This window comes from Bufo bufo, chromosome 1, assembly GCF_905171765.1.
Source record: "Bufo bufo chromosome 1, aBufBuf1.1, whole genome shotgun sequence".
NCBI lineage: Eukaryota > Metazoa > Chordata > Amphibia > Anura > Bufonidae > Bufo > Bufo bufo.
In genome coordinates, this window is record NC_053389.1 from 600207121 (window position 1) to 600228320 (window position 21200).

At 42.7% G+C, this 21200-nt stretch overlaps 1 protein-coding gene across 2 annotated transcripts in view; it reads right to left on the bottom strand.

The window, feature by feature from the left end:
* SND1 (staphylococcal nuclease and tudor domain containing 1) overlaps nucleotides 1–21200 on the bottom strand; it is a 627617-nt gene that overhangs the window by 462920 nt on the left and 143497 nt on the right. The window contains exon 11 of one of the 2 annotated variants that reach the window (XM_040413516.1): nucleotides 9879–9968. In XM_040413516.1, the coding sequence (XP_040269450.1) occupies nucleotides 9879–9968 (90 nt within the window). Of the gene's footprint in view, nucleotides 1–9878; nucleotides 9972–21200 lie in introns of both variants that reach the window. The other variant, XM_040413515.1, reaches the window with a different exon arrangement.

The following is a 21200-nucleotide window of genomic DNA, read 5'->3' on the forward strand; positions in this document are numbered from 1 at the left end:
ATCCCCCATGTATATTTTAACCGTGTGACAAAAACGTGATGTACAGTCATGTCCATAAATTTTGGGACATCGGCTCTATACACCACCACAATGGATTTGAAATTAAATTAACAAGGTGTGCTTTAACTGCAGACTGTCAGCTTTAATTTTAGGGTATTTACATCCAAATCAGGTGAACGGTGTAGGAATTACAACAGTTTGCATATGTGCCTCCCACTTGTTAAGGGACCAAAAGTAATGGGACAATTGGTTTCTTAGCTGTTCCATAGCCATCACTAGGCTGAAAAAACAAAACAAACCCATCAAAGAGATAGCAAAAACATTAGGAGTGGCCAAAACTGTTTGGAACATCCTTAAAAAGAAGGAACACACCGGTGAGCTCAGCAACACCAAAAGACCCGGAAGACCACGGAAAACAACTGTGGTGGATGACCGAAGAATTCTTTCCCTGGTGAAGAAAACACCCTTCACAACAGTTGGCCAGATCAAGAACACTCTCCAGGAGGTAGGTGTATGTGTGTCAAAGTCAACAATCAAGAGAAGACTTCACCAGAGTGAATACAGAGGGTTCACCACAAGATGTAAACCATTGGTGAGCCTCAAAAACAGGAAGGCCAGATTAGAGTTTGCCAAAACGACCTCTAAAAAAGCCTTCATAGTTCTGGAACAACATCCTATGGACAGATGGGACCAAGATTAACTTGTACCAGAGTGATGAAAAGAGAAGAGTATGGAGAAGGAAAGGAGCTGCTCATGATCCTAAGCATACCACCTCATCAGTGAGGCATGGTGGTGATAGTGTCCTGGCGTGGGCATGTATGGCTGCCAATGGAACTGGTTCTCTTGTATTTATTGATGATGTGACTGCTGACAAAAGCAACAGGATGAATTCAGAAGTGTTTCGGGCTATATTATCTGCTCATATTCAGGCAAATGCTTCAGAACTCATTGGACGGCACTTCACAGTGCAGATGGACAATGACCAAAGAAGGGGAATGTTATGCAAAGGCCAAGTCAATCACCTGACCTGAATCCAATTGAGCATGCATTTCACTTACTGAAGACAAAACTGAAGGGAAAATGCCCCAAAAAACAAGCAGGAACTGAAAACAGTTGCAGTAGAGGCCTGGCAGAGCATCACCAGGGATGAAATCCAGCGTCTGGTGATGTCTTTGCGTTCCAGACTTCAGGCTGTAATTGACTGCAAAGGATTTGCAACCAAGTATTAAAAAGTGAAAGTTTGATTTATGATTATTATTCTGTCCCATTAGTTTTGGTCCCTTAATACCCTCAAATTAAAGCCGACAGTCTGCAGTTAAAGCACATCTTGTTCGTTTTATTTAAAATCCATTGTGCTGGTGTATAGAGCCAAAAATGTTAGAATTGTGTCGATTTCCCAATATTTATGGACCTGACTGTAGCTATTGTACAAGAGAGCTTATCAAAACAGGAAAACAACCATTTTAAAGATCAAACTAAAAAATATACATATAAATGTATGTTCTGGAGAGAGCAAGCACTCTTACGCAAAACAGCCTCAGATGAGACTGAGATGTCTGTGCTCGCTTCTTCTGCAATGAGGAAAGGATAAACGCATTAAATATCAGTTAGGCAGCAGCAAACCTAAAAAAGAACACAGCAGCATATACGCTAATGGGAGACCTGACAGAACAAGACAGGTTATTAAAAAGGCCTGAAGTCAGTAGAGCAGCACTCCAAGCGACCTACAGAGCGTGCAGAAACAACTGCTGTGTGTGGACCAGCACTTCTGTTCTGGTTAAAGGGAACCTGTCATCAACTTTATGCTGCCCATACTAACGGCAGCATAAAGTAGAGACAGGCGAGTTGATTTCAGCGGTCATTTAAAAGTAAGTGGTTGCCGAGAACCAACATCACAATCATTGCAGACTGGGCCTGGAAAAGAGTCACGGCCACCTGAGAAGAGTCCTGGTTATTCATGAATTCCTGCTCTCCTGCCACCTGCTGATGACTGACAGGCTTCTACCTAGTTTTCTCCCTTTCTCTCTAGAAGAGAACTGCCAATCATCAGCAGATGGGTGAGAGAGCAGGAGATTATGTATAACCAGGACTCTTCTCAGGTAGATTTGACTCTTTTCAATGCCTGGGCTGCAATGATTATGATGCTGGTTCTCAGCAACCACTTACATTTAGCTCATGAGTGACACACCGCTGAAATCAGCATTTCTGTCACTATTTTATTCTGCCCTCAGTGAGATCAGCATAAAGTTGATGACAGGTTCCCTTTAACTCTGCAGATAAATTCAAATTGCCCATCAAAAGGAGGGACTCATCTTGAAGATTTTCTTTAAGTAAATGAACACTATACTGCTCTACCTGGCAACGATTTTGAAAAAATAAGCCATATACACTTAACCTTCTGTTCTTAGTAAATATGTGATGCATCAGCCAGCGGGCAGGCCTGCAGCTATATGTTATAGCCATTGCTCCTTTCTCTGTAACAAACCACCAAAAAACCACCAGAAAGAATGACTGAATGAAAAACCCCAAACCTAGAATAAATAGACAGTACATGGCTATTAGAGAATTTTTATGTAACAATGCACTTGTGCCATTTGCAGGAATTTACATGTGGCACTGTCACAATTCAATGCAAGTGATCTACAACGGCAAGGAGTAACAGACAGCAATAAACACAGTAGATTTAATATTAAAGAGACTATGTTAAGATCTTTTTTCTTTGACTACATGTTATATACCATTTTCTATATATTATGAGGGCAAACATTTTGCCTGGTCTGCTGCTCTGAAGAGTAGGATCTGATAAAGCAAGTCTCTGGACACCTATTTGAAAAAATAGAAATAAAAATAAAAATTGTGCAGAGGTCACTGTGCAGGGAGGGGGAGGAGGTAAGCTGGGCACATCACCTATTGTGAATGGGGGATCCCACAATATCTGTGTCTGGCTTTTTAACAGGTGATTTAAGAGAACTGCAGAAAAGTGAACTACACATTTAAGGATTATTAAATCGACACTTAATTAAAAACCGTTGCATCAAACTAAGGGTACTTTCACACTTGTGTTAAACTTTTCCGGTATTGAGTTCTGTCCTAGGAGCTCAATACCGGGGAAAAAAAACTGATCATTTTTATCCTAATTCATTCTGAATGGAGAGCATTCCGTTAAGCATGTATCAGGATGTCTTCAATTCAGTCACTGTACGGTTTTTGGACTGAAATACCGCAGCATGCTGCTGTATTTTCTCAGTCTAAAATTCCGTTACACTTGCTGAACTGCCGGATCCGGCATTATTTTCCATTGAAATGCATTAATGTGGTATCCGGACCAGATTGTTCCAAAAAACCAGATACGGCTTTGCGGTCTGCGCATGCACAGACCTTTAAAAATGTGAAAAAGATAAATACCGGATCCGTTTTTCCAGATGACAACCGGAGAGACGGATCCGGTATTGCAATGCATTTATGAGACTGATCCACATTCGGATCAGTCTACAAATGGTATCCGTTTGCATACAGATTGCCGGATTGGAATCTGCCTGCCAGAATCAAACAACGCAAGCGTGAAGGTACTCCAATGCCTCTTGCACACATTCAATACAGATTGTGTCAGAATCAGTTCACTTTGCACACAAAGTACACACAGGTATGTTTGGAATGATTTTGCAATCTTCTGTGGGGCAATGCTGTTAGTTATATTGGTGAATATGAGGTGATAGACTCCCTTTAAAGGGGTTGTCCCGGACTGATACTAATGGCTTATCCCGTGGACAGGTCATCGATACCCGATCAGTGAAGATCCACCTCCTAGTACCTCATCTGATCAGCTACTTGGAGTCTGCAGTGCTCCAGTAAACACTGAGGCCTCTTCACAGCTTACCGATCATATTGAATAGCTGCTGCGATTGGTAGTGCGGCTCAGGCCATGTAACGCTCAATAAATGGAGCGCTGCAGCCTCTGCAAACAGCCAAATGCTGGGTGTGCTGCGAGTCAGACCTCTACTGAGCAGATATTGATAACCTCTCCCGAGGACAGGCTATCAATACCAAAATCTGCTGCATCTGAATATAAAACAGTGTCAGAATATTGTAAAGCTGTAGACAATACCTAATTGGGGTTTGCACATTCTGCCCATATTAAGAGTAGGTTTCCCTCCGTGAATTCCTGTTTCTGCTCACACAGCATAAACATTAGACGCCGGTCTTAATTAACCCCTAAGCTGGCGGTGGATCCGCTGCAGTTCTGTAGAGGCGCCAGTTCTAGGAAGCCTTCTTACAATTAAACCTTTTTCTACGCCTAGGCCCCACCGCTTCCCCATCCCCTTTTTTAGACCTAGCGTGAGTGGGGAGAAGTGGCAGATTGCGGCGCAACTAACAGTTGCACTGCAATCTGCGCCTGAAATACGTCAAATATAGGCATATTTCAGTATAATAAATGACCCCCTATGTTCAGTTACTTTGAATTTAGAATGTCATTGCTTGACGCACCATTGGGGCACACAAATACATACAGCGCAGTGGAATAGGCTGATGCCACTGAGGCTGTGAACAGAATCCTATTGTCTAGCGCCGACTTAATTCACATGAACTCCCCTTGCCAGTAAACATATCAGAAATCTACTAGAATTACCTCCGATGCAGGGGCTTGCTTTGTGATTCTCAGATGTGTGTATTGCAGCTCTCTCCCCACAAAATAACTTAAAGGGGCTTTCTGGGAGTTAAATATTGAAGGCCTAACCTCAGAATAGGTCATCAATAACTGATCGCTGGTGTCCGACACTCTTCCTAGGCAAGTGACATCACATTTACTGGTCACATGGCCTATCTACAGCTCAGCCACTTCAAATGAATAGGCCTGAACTGCAATATCAAGCACAGCCATTATACAAGGAATGGTGCTGTGGTTTGCAAGTTGAGGAGGCCACAGGCCTCTTCAAATAGTTGATCAGCAGGGGCGCTGTGAGTCAGACCAGCCTCTGATATTGATCGCCTATCCTTAACCACTTAAGGACCACAGGTTTATACCCCCCTAGTGACCAGGCCCTTTTTTACAAATCGGCACTTCACAACTTTAGCGGTTTATTGCTCGGTCATGCAACTTACCACCCAAATGAATTTTACCTCCTTTTCTTCTCACTAATAGAGCTTTCATTTGGTGGTATTTCATTGCTGCTGACATTTTTACTTTTTTTGTTATTAATCGAAATTTAACGATTTTTTTGCAAAAAAATGACATTTTTCACTTTCAGTTGCAAAATTTTGCAAGAAAAACGACATCCATATATAAATTTTTCTCTAAATTTATTGTTCTACATGTCTTTGATAAAAAAAAAAATGTTTGGGTAAAAAAAAAAAATGGTTTGGGTAAAAGTTATAGCGTTTACAAACTATGGTACAAAAATGTGAATTTCCGCTTTTTGAAGCAGCTCTGACTTTCTGAGCACCTGTCATGTTTCCTGAGGTTCTACAATGGCCAGACAGTACAAACACCCCACAAATGACCCCATTCTGGAAAGTAGACACCCTAAGGTATTCGCTGATGGGCATAGTGAGTTCATAGAACTTTATGAACTCACTATGCCCATCAGCGAATACCTTGGGGTGTCTTCTTTCCAAAATGGGGTCACTTGTGGGGTAGTTATACTGCCCTGGCATTCTAGGGGCACAAATGTGTGGTAAGTAGTTTGAAATCAAAATGTGTAAAAAATGACCGGTGAAATCTGAAAGGTGCTCTTTGGAATGTGGGCCACTTTGCCCACCTACTGTAGGCTGCAAAAAAGTGCCACATGCTGGGTGAGATAAATATCTTGGTCAAATGCCAACTTTGTATAAAAAAAAAAAAGGGGAAAAGTTGTCTTTTGCCAAGATATTTCTCTGTAAAGATATTTCTATGTAAAATGACACCCCAAAACACATTCCCCAACTTCTCCTGAGTACGGAGATACCACATGTGTGACACTTTTTTGCAGCCTAGGTGGGCAAAGGGGCCCATATTCCAAAGAGCACCTTTCGGATTTCACCGGTCATTTTTTACACATTTTGATTTCTAACTTCTTACCACACATTTGGGCCCCTAGGATGCCAGGGCAGTATAACTACCCCACAAGTGACCCTATTTTGGAAAGAAGACACCCCCAGGTATTTCGTGATGGGCATAGTGAGTTCATGGAAGTTTTTATTTTTTGTCACAAGTTAGTGGAATATGAGACTTTGTAAGAAAAAAATAAATAAATAAAAAAATCATCATTTTCCGCTAACTTGTGACAAACAAAAAAAATTCTAGGAACTCGCCATGCCCCTCACGGAATACCTTGGGGTGTCTTCTTTCCAAAATGGGGTCACTTGTGGGGTAGTTATACTGCCCTGGCATTCTAGGGGCCCAAATGTGTGGTAAGTAGGTAAATGACCTGTGAAATCCTAAAGGTGCTCTTTGGAATGTGGGCCCCTTTGCCCACCTAGGCTGCAAAAAAGTGTCACACATGTGGTATCGCCGTATTCAGGAGAAGTTGGGCAATGTGTGGGTGTCTTTTTACACATACTCATGCTGGGTGAGAGAAATATCTCGGCAAAAGAGAACTTTGCCCATTTTTTATACAAAGTTGGCATTTGACCAAGATATTTATCTCACCCAGCATGGGTATATGTAAAATGACACCCCAAAACACATTGCCCAACTTCTCCTGAGTACAGCGATACCTGATGTGTGACACTTTTTTGCAGCCTAGATGCGCAAAGGGTCCCACATTCCTTTTATGAGGGCATTTTTAGACATTTGGATCCCAGAATTCTTCTCACGCTTTAGGGCCCCTAAAATGCCAGGGCAGTATAAATACCCCACATGTGACCCCATTTTGGAAAGAAGACACCCCAAGGTATTCAATGAGGGGCATGGCGAGTTCATCGAATTTTTTTTTTTTTGGCACAAGTTAGCGGAAATTGATTTTTATTTTATTTTTTCTCACAAAGTCTCCCTTTCCGCTAAGGCTACTTTCACACTAGCGTTCGGAGCGGATCCGTCTGATGTTTCATCAGACGGATCCGCTCTGATAATGCAGACGTTCGCATCCGTTCAGAACGGATGCGTCTGTCTGCATTAAAACTTAGAAAATTTTCTAAGTGTGAAAGTTGTTTGAGCGGATCCGTTCAGACTTTACATTGTAAGTCAATGGGGAACGGATCCGCTTGAAGATTGAGCCATATGGGGTCATCTTCAAGCGGATCCGCCCCCATTGACTTACATTGTAAGTCTGGACGGATCCGCTCGCCTCCGCACGGCCAGGCGGACACCCGAACGCTGCAAGCAGCGTTCAGGTGTCCGCTCACTGAGCGGAGCGGAGGCTGAGCGCTGGCAGGCGGATGCATTCTCAGTGGATCCGCCTCCACTGAGAATGCATTGGGGCCAGACGGATGCGTTCGGGACCGCTCGTGAGCCCCTTCAAACGGAGCGCACAAGCGGACACCCGAACGCTAGTGTGAAAGTAGCCTAACTTGGGACAAAAATTTCAATCTTTCATGGACTCAATATGCCCCTCACGGAATACCTTGGGGTGTCTACTTTCTGAAATGGGGTCACATGTGGGGTATTTATACTGCCCTGGCATTCTAGGGGCCCTAAAGTGTGAGAAGAAGTCTGGAATATAAATGTCTAAAAAATTTGGATTCCGTGAGGGGTATGGTGAGTTCATGTGAGATTTTATTTTTTGACAAGTTAGTGGAATATGAGACTTTGTAATAATAAAAAAAAATATTTCCGCTAACTTGGGCCAAAAAAAATGTCTGAATGGAGCCTTACAGGGGGGGTGATCAATGACAGGGGGGTGATCAATGACAGGGGGGTGATCAGGGAGTCAATATGGGGTGATCACCCCCCTGTCATTGATCACCCCCCCTATAAGGCTCCATTCAGATGTCTGTATGTGTTTTGCGGATCCAATCCATGTATCTGTGGATCCGTAAAAAACATACGAACGTCTGAATGGAGCCCGACAGGGGGGTGATCAATGACAGGGAGGTGATCAGGGAGTCAATATGGGGTGATAACCCCCTGTCATTGATCACCCCCCTATAAGGCTGCATTCAGATGTCCGTATGTGTTTTGCGGATCAGATCCATGTATCCGTGGATCCGTAAAAAACCATACGGACATCTGAATGGAGCCTGACAGGGGGGTGATCTGGGAGTCTATATGGGGTGATCACCCCCCTGTAAGGCTCCATTCAGATGTCCGTATGTGTTTTGCGGATCCGATCCATGTATCCGTGGATCCATAAAAAACATACGGACGTCTGAATGGAGCCTGACAGGGGGGTGATCAGGGAGTCTATATGGGGTGATCACCCCCGTCATTGATCACCCCACTGTAAGGCTCCATTCAGACGTCCTTATGTGTTTTGCGGATCCGATCCATGTATCAGTGGATCCGTAAAAATCATACGGACCTCTGAATTGAGCCTTACAGGGGGGTAATCAATGACAGGGGGGTGATCAGGGAGTCTATATGGGGTCATCAGAGGTGATCAGGGGTTCATAAGGGGTTAATAAGTGACAGAGGGGGGGGGGGGTGTAGTGTAGTGGTCGATCCAAACAAAAGGGACCACCAGAGGACCAGGTAGCAGGTATATTAGACGCTGTTATCAAAACAGCGTCTAATATACCTGGTAGGGGTTAAAAAAAAAATCACATCTCCAGCCTGCCAGCGAACGATCGCCGCTGGCAGGCTGGAGATCCACTAGCTTACCTTCCGATCCTGTGAGCGGGCGCGCCCCTGTGTGCGCGCGTTCACAGGAAATCTTGGCTCACGCGAGATGACGCCAATCTGCGTTCGCGTAGCCTGGGGAAGCCGCCGCAATGACGCCTTTCGGCGATACAGTTGCGGGAAGTGGTTAAGACAGATCATCAATATCAAACTCTCATAAAACCCTTTTTAAAGTGAAGCCATTGGCAACATGTAAAGGGGATAAAAATGAAATAAAACTACTCTTCATAAGTGGCTCAGCAAAGTTCTGGCAATTTCTAATCTAACAGTCAACCGTTAAGGAAACAACAACTTGCCATATTTGCTAAAAAGGTTAACAAGCATCAGCTAATTAGCTTAAATATCTAATTACATGCCAATTATGAACACGTAATGACTGTCTAGAATGTAGATTTACTTCCAACACTGCAGGTGAAGCTACGCAGATTTGACTCTATTCCTCTTTCCGGTTCAAATAGGCCACAACAAAAGCAAAGCATTGAATTGTTCTAACGTTTAAAAAAATACATAATGAAATAAAATCTTCACTCTTTCAGACAACGGAGACATGATATGCGCCTCTTAACAAATTAGGCGCATCTCTGCCCTGCTGTATGCCAGAATATGGAGTCTACGCTAGCTACTGGCGAAAGATATAGGAAACACCACGGACTGCGCGAACCCCCGCCCTTCTACCAAGCTCCATCCCTTTTACGCACTTTGGAAAAGTTGAAATTAGTGTAAAAACTCACAAATTATGGTACACATGGTGTGCAGCATAATCTGCAAATTACACCATAATAGTGGCATAAAGGGGCTAATAAATGTCCATCAATGTATGGTGTAGTATGGCGCAACAATACAGCAGCACATTGTCCAGAGTAAAGCAATAAAAAATAAATTTAAAAAAAGTTTGAAAAAAGCATGCAAAGCAGCAAACACTGAAAGCTTAAATCTCTGTATGGAAGATGTTCATACAGAGTACATTAGATTGGGTTCAGCTATTTCTATGGCTGCCATATTACAGATCAGGAATATGGCTGCTTGCACAAGCCTTTATGGTACACTTGTAGAGTGGTACCACTCCTCCATTATAAAACTTGAAAATGCTTAAATCCATTTAGACTTATTTAGAATTAAATCTTACCTTCTTTCCAATTAGCTTCTTGCGCAGAAATTCTCTGGCCTCAAACATATATGGAATGTCATAGAGTGGACGGAGCTTCTTGTTCTTATCCTGCTGGGAAATAAAGGTTGATACGTAAATCAAAGTGTGCATAAATGTAACATACAACTGATTAGGAAGACCAGGTCCCCTTTAAGGCTACATGCACACGAACGTTGTTAGTTTCCGTTCCTGTTTTTGCAGATATGATGCGGAACCATTCATTTTCATGTGTGCTGTCCGCATCAGTATGTCCATTCCATTGCCCCGCAAATAAATAAAATAAAAATTTGCGCATGTCCTATTTTTTTCTAGTTTGCGGACAAGGATAGGCAAAAAAAAAAAACATACGGAACATCAGTCGTGTGCATGTAGCCTAAGGCAAATACTGCCTGCCATATATTATCTGCACAAAATGTAAGTGAGCATACCTAAAAATTTTCTCGTATTTTTAACCCAAAATTGAGACAACAGGAAGGTGCTTCGAAAAAAAAAAAAAAAAAAACAGCTCAAGACATTTCATACGATTATGGGGATGGATTTGGTCTCAATCAACAAGGACTTGTAAAGATATAAGAGCAATGTCTTTCATTAAATGGTCAAAGACTTTGGGTGTCCAGAAATAATGAATTTCTCTGGCAATCAATCAGTATCCCGTGTCAGGCATTCTCGAAAAGGTTACAAAAAAAGATATTATTTCATTCCTTTTAGGTAGGATTATTGCATGTGTTGTGCCAATGGATTTAAAAAAGGTGGGAAAATTGAAAACTCTGATTTATCAGTTATGAGGATGGGGTGTGATGTGGGCAAAAAAAAAAAAAAAGTTTCTGGTTATTCATATAGACAACGTTTTGCAGATAACATACTGTGGATTCCCCCATGGGCTTAATGCACTTTAAAAGGGGGTTGTCCAAGGGCTTTAAACTGATTACCTATCCCATCAGTGGGAGTCCGACACTGTAATCCTATCAGTCTGCTGTGTGAAGAGGAGGTGACACTCCATGCAATGCACTAGCGCAGGTAAAATGTCTCAGTTTGGAGTCTAAGGCCCCTTTCACACAAGCAAGTTTTTTTTTTTTTTTTTAACGCATCAGTTCTGCGTTGCGTGAAAAACGCAGCATGTTCCATATTCTGCGTTTTTCACTCAGCCCTGGCCCCATAGAAGTGAATGGGGCTTCAGTGAAAAACTTATCATATCCGGAGTCCAGTACGTTTTTCACGGATGGTTGCTAAGAGATGTTGTTTGTAAACCTTCAGTTTATCACGCGTGTGAAAAACGCATCAAAACACATTGCACCTGCGCGGAAAAAACTGAACGCAATCGCAGACAAAACTGACTGAACTTGCTTGCAAAATGGTGCGAGTTTCACTGAACGCATCTGGACCTAATCCGTCATGCTGGTGTGAAAGAGGCCTAAACGGTTTAGTGTAGTTTAGTACAATGTTCCTCAGCGTTCCTAAGTGGATCACTGCCTGCTTAGGCTACTTTTATACTCACGTTTTGGCTTTCCGTTTGTGAGATCCGTTCGGGGCTCAGTCACAAGCGGTCCAAAACGGATCAGTTTTGCCCTAATGCATTCTGAATGGAAAAGGATCCGCTCAGAATGCATCAGTTTGCCTCCGATCAGTCTCCATTCTGCTCTGGAGGCGGACACCATAACACTGCCTGCAGCATTTTGCTGTCAACTTGACGAAACTGAGCCAAACGGATCCCTCCTGGCACACAATGTAAGTCAATGGGGACGGATACGTTTTCTCTGACACAATCTTGGCTATGTTACAGATAATACAAAACGGATCTGTTCATGACTGATGCATGCAGTTGTATATTATTGTAACGGATCAGTTCTTCCATGACGGATCCGCCCAAAACGTGTAAAAGTAGCCTTAAAGAGGTCATCCAGTATTGGGCATTTACTATCTATCCATACTGCAGATTTCTGAAGGCCAGATCTCTAAGGGGGGGTCCCTAGGCCACCTATTCTTGCAGAAGTTTCAATATGTTTGAGCACTGCCAGATTCAATGACTACTTGACTGATGAAAAGCTAAGTCGAAGAAAGTCTCTAGGAGCCTTGGGACAAAGGCTTGTGTGCGTTTCACAGACAAGGGAATTCTTAGTCTTAGCGGTACCATATTTGTTTGCAACTTTTGTCCCCAGTTATTCATTGCAGTGCAATGAGGAATACAACCCCCAGCTTTTGTCAGTTCAAGACATTGAATTAAGGGGCATCCATTCTCCACCATTCAAGTTGCTCCTCTACATGACTGCAGCGAAAAGCAGCTGCTTAGGACCACCACGTCCTAGTCAGTGGGGTATGGGACAATGAGTTGAGGCCTTCCGTGATCGGACATACATCACCTATACTGTGGATAAACCTATTTACAGGATAACTGTCACATTTAGACCCTAATTTCAATTTTCATATATGTAGTTACTAATAACATGATATTCCAGAATCAGTTACTATTAGACTGACTTACCCCATATTTAATAAGATTCAGCCCATAGCAACCAGTCTGCATAAAACTGCAGTCTCACTATTCAGTTAAGATGGCCGCCACTGCCCTCACCCTGAGGCTAATCCCGCCTGCCCTCACTAGCCAACAATAGCCCCCCAAAAGTGGCAGTAACCAGAGCCTTCCCCCCTAAAGGGTTAATCTCCTGCAGCACAAAGGGGTCCTCTTACCACATGTTGCTTTCATTTAAAAACTGAGCAGATGGCAGATCTCTCTTCCCTGTTGTGCGCTGGTTCAACTCTGCATTCTCCAGCTCTGCTGAGTGAGGGAGCGTCTGCCAAGTGCAGGGACAGGGAGAAGTGCACACAGCTCAGGCACTGTTAGCTGCTGGGGAAGACCTGGCTTTAATAATTTACTTACAGTCCCTGGCTGTCAGTAATGTTACCATGCACGCAGGGTGCTCGGACCATGCCTAGCAACCCTATTTTAAGCACAGGTAAAAGTAGGCAGTACAGGGAACAAAAATGTGGAATTAAGGGCTAATTGAATACACAGTGGAAAAGTTGAAATAGGGCCACCAAGGTGATATTAATCACCACAATCCAATACTCCAAAAAAATATATATACGACAGTTATACTTTAAAGGGTTTCTATCACTTCGTTTCACCTATTTAGCTTTCAGACACTAGCGATCCGCTAGTGTCTGCTTTATCTAACCATCCTAATATAAGAGCTTATTGTCCTGCCGTTTAGCTAAAAAAATAACTTATATAGATATGCAAATGAGCCTCTAGGTGCTATGGGGGCGCGATTAGCACCTAGAGGCTCCGTCTACCTTAACAAACTGCCGCCGCCCAGCGCGTCCCTCCAGCCCGCCCATCTCCTCCGGAATGCGATGCTCCTCGTATTCGGCGCATGCGCAGTGAATGTCTGATCGCTTCCCTGCTCAGACATCTCCACTGCGCCTGCGCCGATGACGTCATAGTGCTCCGAAGAACAGGCGCAGTGGAGATGTCTGAGCAGGGAAGCGATCAGACATTCACTGCGCATGCGCCGAATACGAGGAGCATCGCATTCCGGAGGAGATGGGCGGGCTGGAGGGACGCGCTGGGCGGCGGCAGTTTGTTAAGGTAGACGGAGCCTCTAGGTGCTAATCACACCCCCATAGCACCTAGAGGCTCATTTGCATATCTATATAAGTTATTTTTTTAGCTAAACGGCAGGACAATAAGCTCTTATATTAGGATGGTTAGATAAAGCAGACACTAGCGGATCGCTAGTGTCTGAAAGCTAAATAGGTGAAACGAAGTGATAGAAACCCTTTAAGGCCTCTTCCACACGAGCGTGTCCGGATGCGTCCCGGTGCATTGCGGCAAACCCGAGCGAGTAGGTAGGCAATTGCAGTCAGTTTTGAAAGCGATTGCGTTCCGTTTTTATTGCGCGGGTGCAATGTGTTTTGCACGCGTGTGATAAAAAACAGACTGTGGTACCCAGACCCAAACTTCTTCACAGAAGTTCAGGTTTGGGTTCAAGGTTGTGTAGATTGCTATTATTTTCCCTTATAACAATGTTATAAGGGAAAATAATACATTCTGAATACAGAATGCTAAGTAAAATAGGGCTGGAGGGGCTAAAAAAAAATTACAAATATTTTAACTCACCTTAAAGAGCACCTTTCACAAAAATAATGTGAACTAAGTATGCTGACATGTAGAGCGGCGCCTGGGGATCTCACTGCACTTATTATTATCCCCAGGCGCCGCTCCGTTCTCCCGTTATGCCCTCCGGTACCTTTGCTCTGTAAGTTATAGTAGGCGGTGTCTGCCCTTGTCCTGTGGGCGTCTCCTTCTCCTAGGCTGTAGCGCTGGCCAATAGCAGTGCACAGCTCACAGCCTGGGAGGTTTTTTTCTCCCAGGCTGTGAGCTGTGCGCTGCCATTGGCCAGCGCTGCAGCCTAGGAGAAGGAGACGCCCACAGGACAAGGGCAGACACCGCCTACTATAACTTACAGAGCAAAGGTACCGGAGGGCATAACGGGAGAACGGAGCGGCACCCGGGGATAATAGTAAGTGCAGTGAGATCCCCGGGTGCCGCTCTACATGTCAGCATACTTAGTTCACATTGTTTTTACAAGTGAAAGGTCCTCTTTAATCCACTTGTTCGCGCAGTCGGCATCTTTTCTGTCTTCTTTCTTCAGGACCTGGGTAAAGGACCTGCGGTGACGTCACTGCGCTCATCACATGATCCATCACCATGGTGATGGATCATGTGAATGACCATGTGATGAGCGTAGTGACGTCATCAAAGGTCCTTTACCCAGGTCCTGAAGAAAGACGACAGAAGAGATGCAGACTGCGCGAACAAGTGAATTAAGGCGAGTTAAATTATATATTTTTTTAAATTAACCCCTCCAGCCCTATTTTACTATGCATTCTGTATTCAGAATGCTATTATTTTCCCTTATAACCATGTTATATTTATAAGGGAAAATAATAATGATCGAGTCCCCATCCCGATCGTCACCTAGCAACCGTGCGTGAAAATCGCACCGCATCCGCACTTGCTTGCGGATGCTTGCGATTTTCACGCAACCCCATTCATTTCTATGGGGCCTGCGTTACGTAAAAAACGCACAAAGAGGAGCATGCTGCGATTTTCACGCAACGCACAAGTGATGCGTGAAAATCAGCGCTCATGTGCACAGCCCTATAGAAATGAATGGGTCCGGATTGAGTGCGGGTGCAATGCGTTCACCTCACGCATTGCGCCCGTGTGAAAGGGGCCTAAGGGGTTTTCCCACAAATGACATTTACGTCCATCCAAGACTGAGCATACACCGTGCTGCTGAACACCTCCACATAAGCACACTACACCGAGACACATATGTACTACACCCTACAATACAACTTTTGTTTTAGGACCAGGTGTTGATCTTGAAGTGAAGACGGAATTTTAAGCTTTGCTTGGCAGTGATAAATGGTTAACATACAGCGATCCATTTCATACATTTATGGTCAACTCCCAGGGCTCATCTCTCAACAACTTGTGTACCTAGAATTGCAATAGTAATATTTTGGAGGCACTATCGCATCGTCTCAGCCATCAGTATGAGTAATGAACAAAACCGGCAACTGCTTTAGAAAAGGAAGGAGAAAAAGGCCTGCAGGATATTTCTTTTTCAGGAAAAACAAAACGGTTTGAAACAGAGCAAGAAGATACCATTACATCACAGAAAGAGCATTACAAGCTGTCTTGGAGCCATTAACACAGGGAGGACACGAGGCATCCCACAGAATGGAAGGCAGGATGTTCATGCAACTTAAGCATGTTCTTTCCTACAACACTTGGAACCAGCAGCCAGCTTTACAAATCCTATTCCACTTTGTCTGCCTCTGACTGAGCTCAATTTGCAGGTTTGTTCTACTGCCAAGACATTTTTTTCAATGTTAGCTGCAGATGAGACATGTCTATTTCTTCACAGAGGATTATGTGTGAAAATTAATTAAGACTAAATGGCTTATATTTTCCGTACTTCGCCATTTTGGACAGTGGGGGTGCTAGCCTTTTAAAGAAATTAACTAAACCTAAACTGCTCAACATCTGGGTGATAAATGGGTGAAATATGATGGAGTCTGACCCAGCCAATGCTCTTAAAGCTACCCGTGCATTGGCTAGTCACTGACCACCACAGCATTTACGGTATCCTGAGTGCTTATAAAAATTCACCAATGTGCAAGGAGTACAGTTTCTACACCAGATTCTCCATTAGTCCAATGTTTTAACTTATAAAGAGCTTTCGTACAAATTATACCTTTGCCTTTATTAAAACTTCCTTATGAAACAAAAAAGGTAAATAAAATAAGCCATGCTACTGTATATTTCCTAAAGGCTATAGGCACCTTTAGATTGATTTGCCTTTTTTTGTAGTAGCTATCTAAATGCAAAATTAAGCAATTTTCTGAGCAGTCAATTAACGTTCTACCATGTAGCTGCTGTAGACCCATTTACATAGGCAAAATATCAGGAAGATTACTGGGAACAAAATATTCCTATGAGGACCTTGATATCCTTTTCCGATAACTGACCCATCTAAATGTGCTGCTGATCAAAAAGCTTGTCTGCCAAGAGGCCAGTCATTTGTGCAGCATATAAAATAGTATAAACTAATGTCGCACTCGGATGAGGTGGTGATCTAAACAGAGGTGCTCCCACTAACAGACAGCACCCAGTCTGAAAAGTAGAATAAATGTAAAAAAATAGAAGTGGGGCACTCTCTTAAGCAAAAAGGGATCTTTAATACATATAAAATACAATCAATTCACAATAGAATAGATATCTTCACAATAAAATGGATATACGGTTATTCTGTGATAGCAGCGGATGATAAATAAGACGGAAATCCTAAAATATGGTTAAAAAAGCAAAAAGATTATAAAAATACATTAAATTACAGTCAGCATAAATATAGATCCCAAAAGGTATTCCAGTTTAAATATTCAATGTTGTTCAAAACATATATTAACTGGTATTCCTTTATATTTTTTCACATATGAAATATTGAAGCAGTAAATTGTTCAAATAAATCCAAATTTAATTTAATGTATTTTTATAATATTTTTGCTTTTTTAACCATATTTTAGGATTTCCGTCTTATTTATCATCCGCTGCTATCACAGAATAACCGTATATCCATTTTATTGTTTAGATATCTATTCTATTGTGAATTGATTGTATTTTATATGTATTAAAGATCCCTTTTTGCTTAAGAGAGTGCCCCATTTTTTTACATATAAAATAGTGCTACCAAACAGGGATGTGCAATAAATGCGGACTCTGTATGGGGATGAACGATCACAGTAACAATCCTTGTACAGAAGGAATGATTGTTCAACATGAATGCATCTTTAACCAACTGGCAATGATTGGGAATAAGGCTACTTTCACACTGGCGTTTTGGTTTCCGTTTGTGAGATCTATCATGGGTTCTCACAAGCAGTCCAAAATGAATCAGTTTTGCCCTAATGCATTCTGAATGGAAAAGGATCCGCTCAGAATTCATCAGTTTGCCTCCGTTCTGCCTCCATTCAACTGAGTCAAACGGATCCATTCTGACACACAATGTAAGTCAATAGGGACGGATCGTTTGACTTTCAATGGTGTTCAAGACGGATCAGTCTATGCTAAAGATAACAAAAAAGGATCCGTTCTAAACGGATGCATGCGGTTGTATTATCGGAACGGATCAGTCTGTGCAGATCCATGAAGGATCCGCACCAAACGCAAGTGTGAAAGTAGCCTAAACTGTTCATAAGCATCACCCGATTAGTAGCCAGTGTAAACAGGTCCTAACTGGGAACAAGCTAGCAGTGCAGTACTCTTGCAGCTGGGAGGGGGAGGATATTGTACACCGTAGATCAGTGTGGAGAGGGTAAAGTATTTACTTTAAGGAGGGGCAGAACATAGGATATAGGGCAGTACAATGTAGATGAGGGGAAAAGTGTGCACACAAAGCAGTCTCACACACCTAACCATTAGTGTTCACACAAGAGAGATGATCATGGGCTGTAGAAAGATCAGTCCAGGCAGGAAGTTTACTGATACATGACAGCTAGTAAATACAGCAACATCCTGGACATGCAGACCATCCAGCATGCATTACTGGAAGGGAAGAAACAACATGTTAAGTCTGAAACTAGAAGCAGATTGCAATCCACATCTCCTGTCTGCCACTCCCTTCACTAGATACCCAATGCCCAGCAAATACAGTTTAAAATACTAACTATATTTAAAGGGAACCTGTCACCGGGATTTTGGGTATAGAGCTGAGGACATGGGTTGCTAGATGGCCGCTAGCGCATCCACAATACCCAGTCGCCATAGCTCTGTGTGCTTTTATTGTGTATAAAAACCAATTTGATACATATGCAAATTAACCTGAGATGAGTCAGAGTTTGAAAATATGACTTCTCTGGCCACACAAGTAAGATATGACTCTTATGTTAATTTGCATATTTATCAAATCGTTTTTTTTTACACAATAAAAGCACACAGAGCTATGGGGACTGGATATTGCAGATGTGCTAACAGCCATCTAGCAGCCCATGTCCTCAGCTCTATACCCAAAATCCCTTTAAAGGCCGCCCACAATTCATCCCCTCCTTGCATCTCTCACCTGCTTTCCAGACACATAACCACATGTAATCTCCAATCCTCACAAGACATCCTCCTTTGTTCTTCAAGAAATTTACAAGATCCCTCACATACCTCTTTCCTACTCTGGAACTTGCTGCCCTAGCACAGACTCTCCCCCAAAATCCAAGTCTTCAAAGGCAACCTGAAAACCCACCCCTTCAAGAATGCTTACCACCTGAGAGGAGTATGATGCACCACACAACCAAATGAGCAGCTTTTACCCTCCTTGTAGAGTGTAAGCTCTCGAGGGCAGGGTCCTCTCCCCCAAAAAGGTTATTCTCTGAACTGCTAGAAAGGTACATAATGTAATCTGTAGTGAATGTAAATTTTCTTATCAGTGCCTGTATTTGTGAGTTATAACCTCCCTTCTGATCCTCAGCTGTGTCATGTGATCAGCAGACTCTCCAACTGCTGACACCGCATCTTATGTGTGGACAGGAAGTCAGTTTCTCTATGTATTCCTATAGGAGCCTCACTCTATCTCATAGGAATGAATAGAGAAGTAAATGACTTCCTGTCCTGTGTCAGTTGGAGATCAAATAGTTGGTCAAATTATTTCACTTTCTAGCAGGTCAGAGAATAAAAAGGTTGCCGGGAGCTTTACTTTAATGGCGCATTCAAATAAACAAACAATCTGATCATCAGAGACTTAAAAAAAAAAAAAAAAAAAAAAAAGCCATGTACCATTTTATTAGGTTAAAAATAAAATTAAAAAGAACTAATCATTCATCAAATTGCTTCCGCCGCCAAGCACAGTTGTCAGGAGAAAATCATAAGAGATATTCACGTAAATCGAACATTAAGCTATGTATTTACAAGGCTGCTTTCTTATAAAAATATGACACCTGTCTACAGGTTCTGTACGATATACAACTACTACAGGTGTAATGCTGTTTCTGGAAGAAAGCAGCAATGTTTTGCCAATCCATACAACCTCTAAGCCCTTCCTGCACCCTGACAAGTATACATCAAGGATCCAAGGAGAACACCACTTCTGACAGTTAACCTATTCCCCCCCCCCCCCCCCCTTCCCTTGCAAAGGCAATGATTGATTTGACAACCATAGGTTAAAACATGGCGTCCAGGCTTACCATCTACAGAAGCCAATCATACCTTAATAGTCTGGTTGTCAGCGTAATACTAACAGTTAAAGTACACTGCAATGCCAAAGTATTGCAGTATATTGTACCAGTTATCAGTGTCAGAAAAAACTTGTTTTGTCCTGAAGACCATAACCAGGCCAGTCCTAAAGTGGGTAAAGTAACAAGATATATCTACTTGAAAATGCAAGCATTGCTTTTCAGTGCAATCCACCAGCTAGGGTTTGAGGCATCATTAGCTTGAACAGGGGGATACTGACAGCCACTGAAGTGGTTTTGAGGACCCACAGGGCGCCAAACTCATACAGCGGATTAGTGGTGCCATATGTATGCTTCAGTTATTATGCTTGGAAAAATTCTACAGCTGGAGCAGTGCACACGAATACAAAGCTGTGTAAGGTTCATGCAGAGCTGAAAGTAAATATAGATGTTTATCCATGTTTATGTGACTATTACAGAATGAAAAACACAGATGTACAAGACTTCACATTTATATGGCACTAAATATGCCTTTAATGTACCATGATTGTCATAATTGGCAGTATTACTTTTATCATCTAAACACAAGTCCCAGTTTACAGTAAAAGCCAGCAATTTTACATAATGAGAAGCATTTACTTACACCCAAGCAGCTCTAGCATTAAAAAAGGGTTGCCCAGAATTATTCATTTTTAAATGTCCCCCATGACGAGCAGGACCCATGAGGAGAGCTATATTTACTTCCTCCTCCCTGACACTCCATTTGGTGAAAACAGCCTGGGAACCACAGAGCCCCAGTGTCTGGTTCATGCATGGATGGGGTCAGGTGTGCACCTTCAGCTAATAACTGGCCTCAGTGGCGACATGTACCCAAGCTGCACATGACCCAGCAGTCATGAGAATACATCACCGCTGAGGCCAGTTGTGGGCTGCGGTGGTACACGTGACACCACCCATGAATGAAGTTTACGTATGAGGAAAAAAGACAGCCCAGGAGCGGCCAAGTATAGCGCTCTTCAAATGTCCCGTTGGGGCATGGCAGCGCAGAGTACGTACAACTCAAGTACAAAGCTGCATGTCCTCTCTGTGTGGCCATATTTATAGCTCCATAATACACAGAAGCAATGTCTATAGGGGAAAACACATCTGTAGATAAGATTCAATGGAGCATGCCACAACTAGTGTGTTCTATACAGAATCCATGAGAAAAGTCCCCTGCATTAACCAGGCCAAAATGTTATTTTTCAGTTTGATCGCCCCTGCTTTCCTAGTGCTCACTAAGCCGCATGCAGGCTTCATATTTGCAGAAGTCCTAGTTTGTAACAGTTTGTATTAGAATACAGGATATAATATTTTTAAAAAAATTTAAAAAATTATACCCCCATACTTTTTGGAGTTTTATGGCTTTTTAAGCTTAAAATGACATTATGACCTTATTCTGCGGCCAGTACGATTTCACAATCGCCATATTTGACAGCCATAACTTTTACATTTCTACAGAGCTGTGCAAGGGCTTGTTTTTGAGGGACTGGCTGCAGTTTTTAATGGTACAATTTGGGGTTACATAAAACTTTT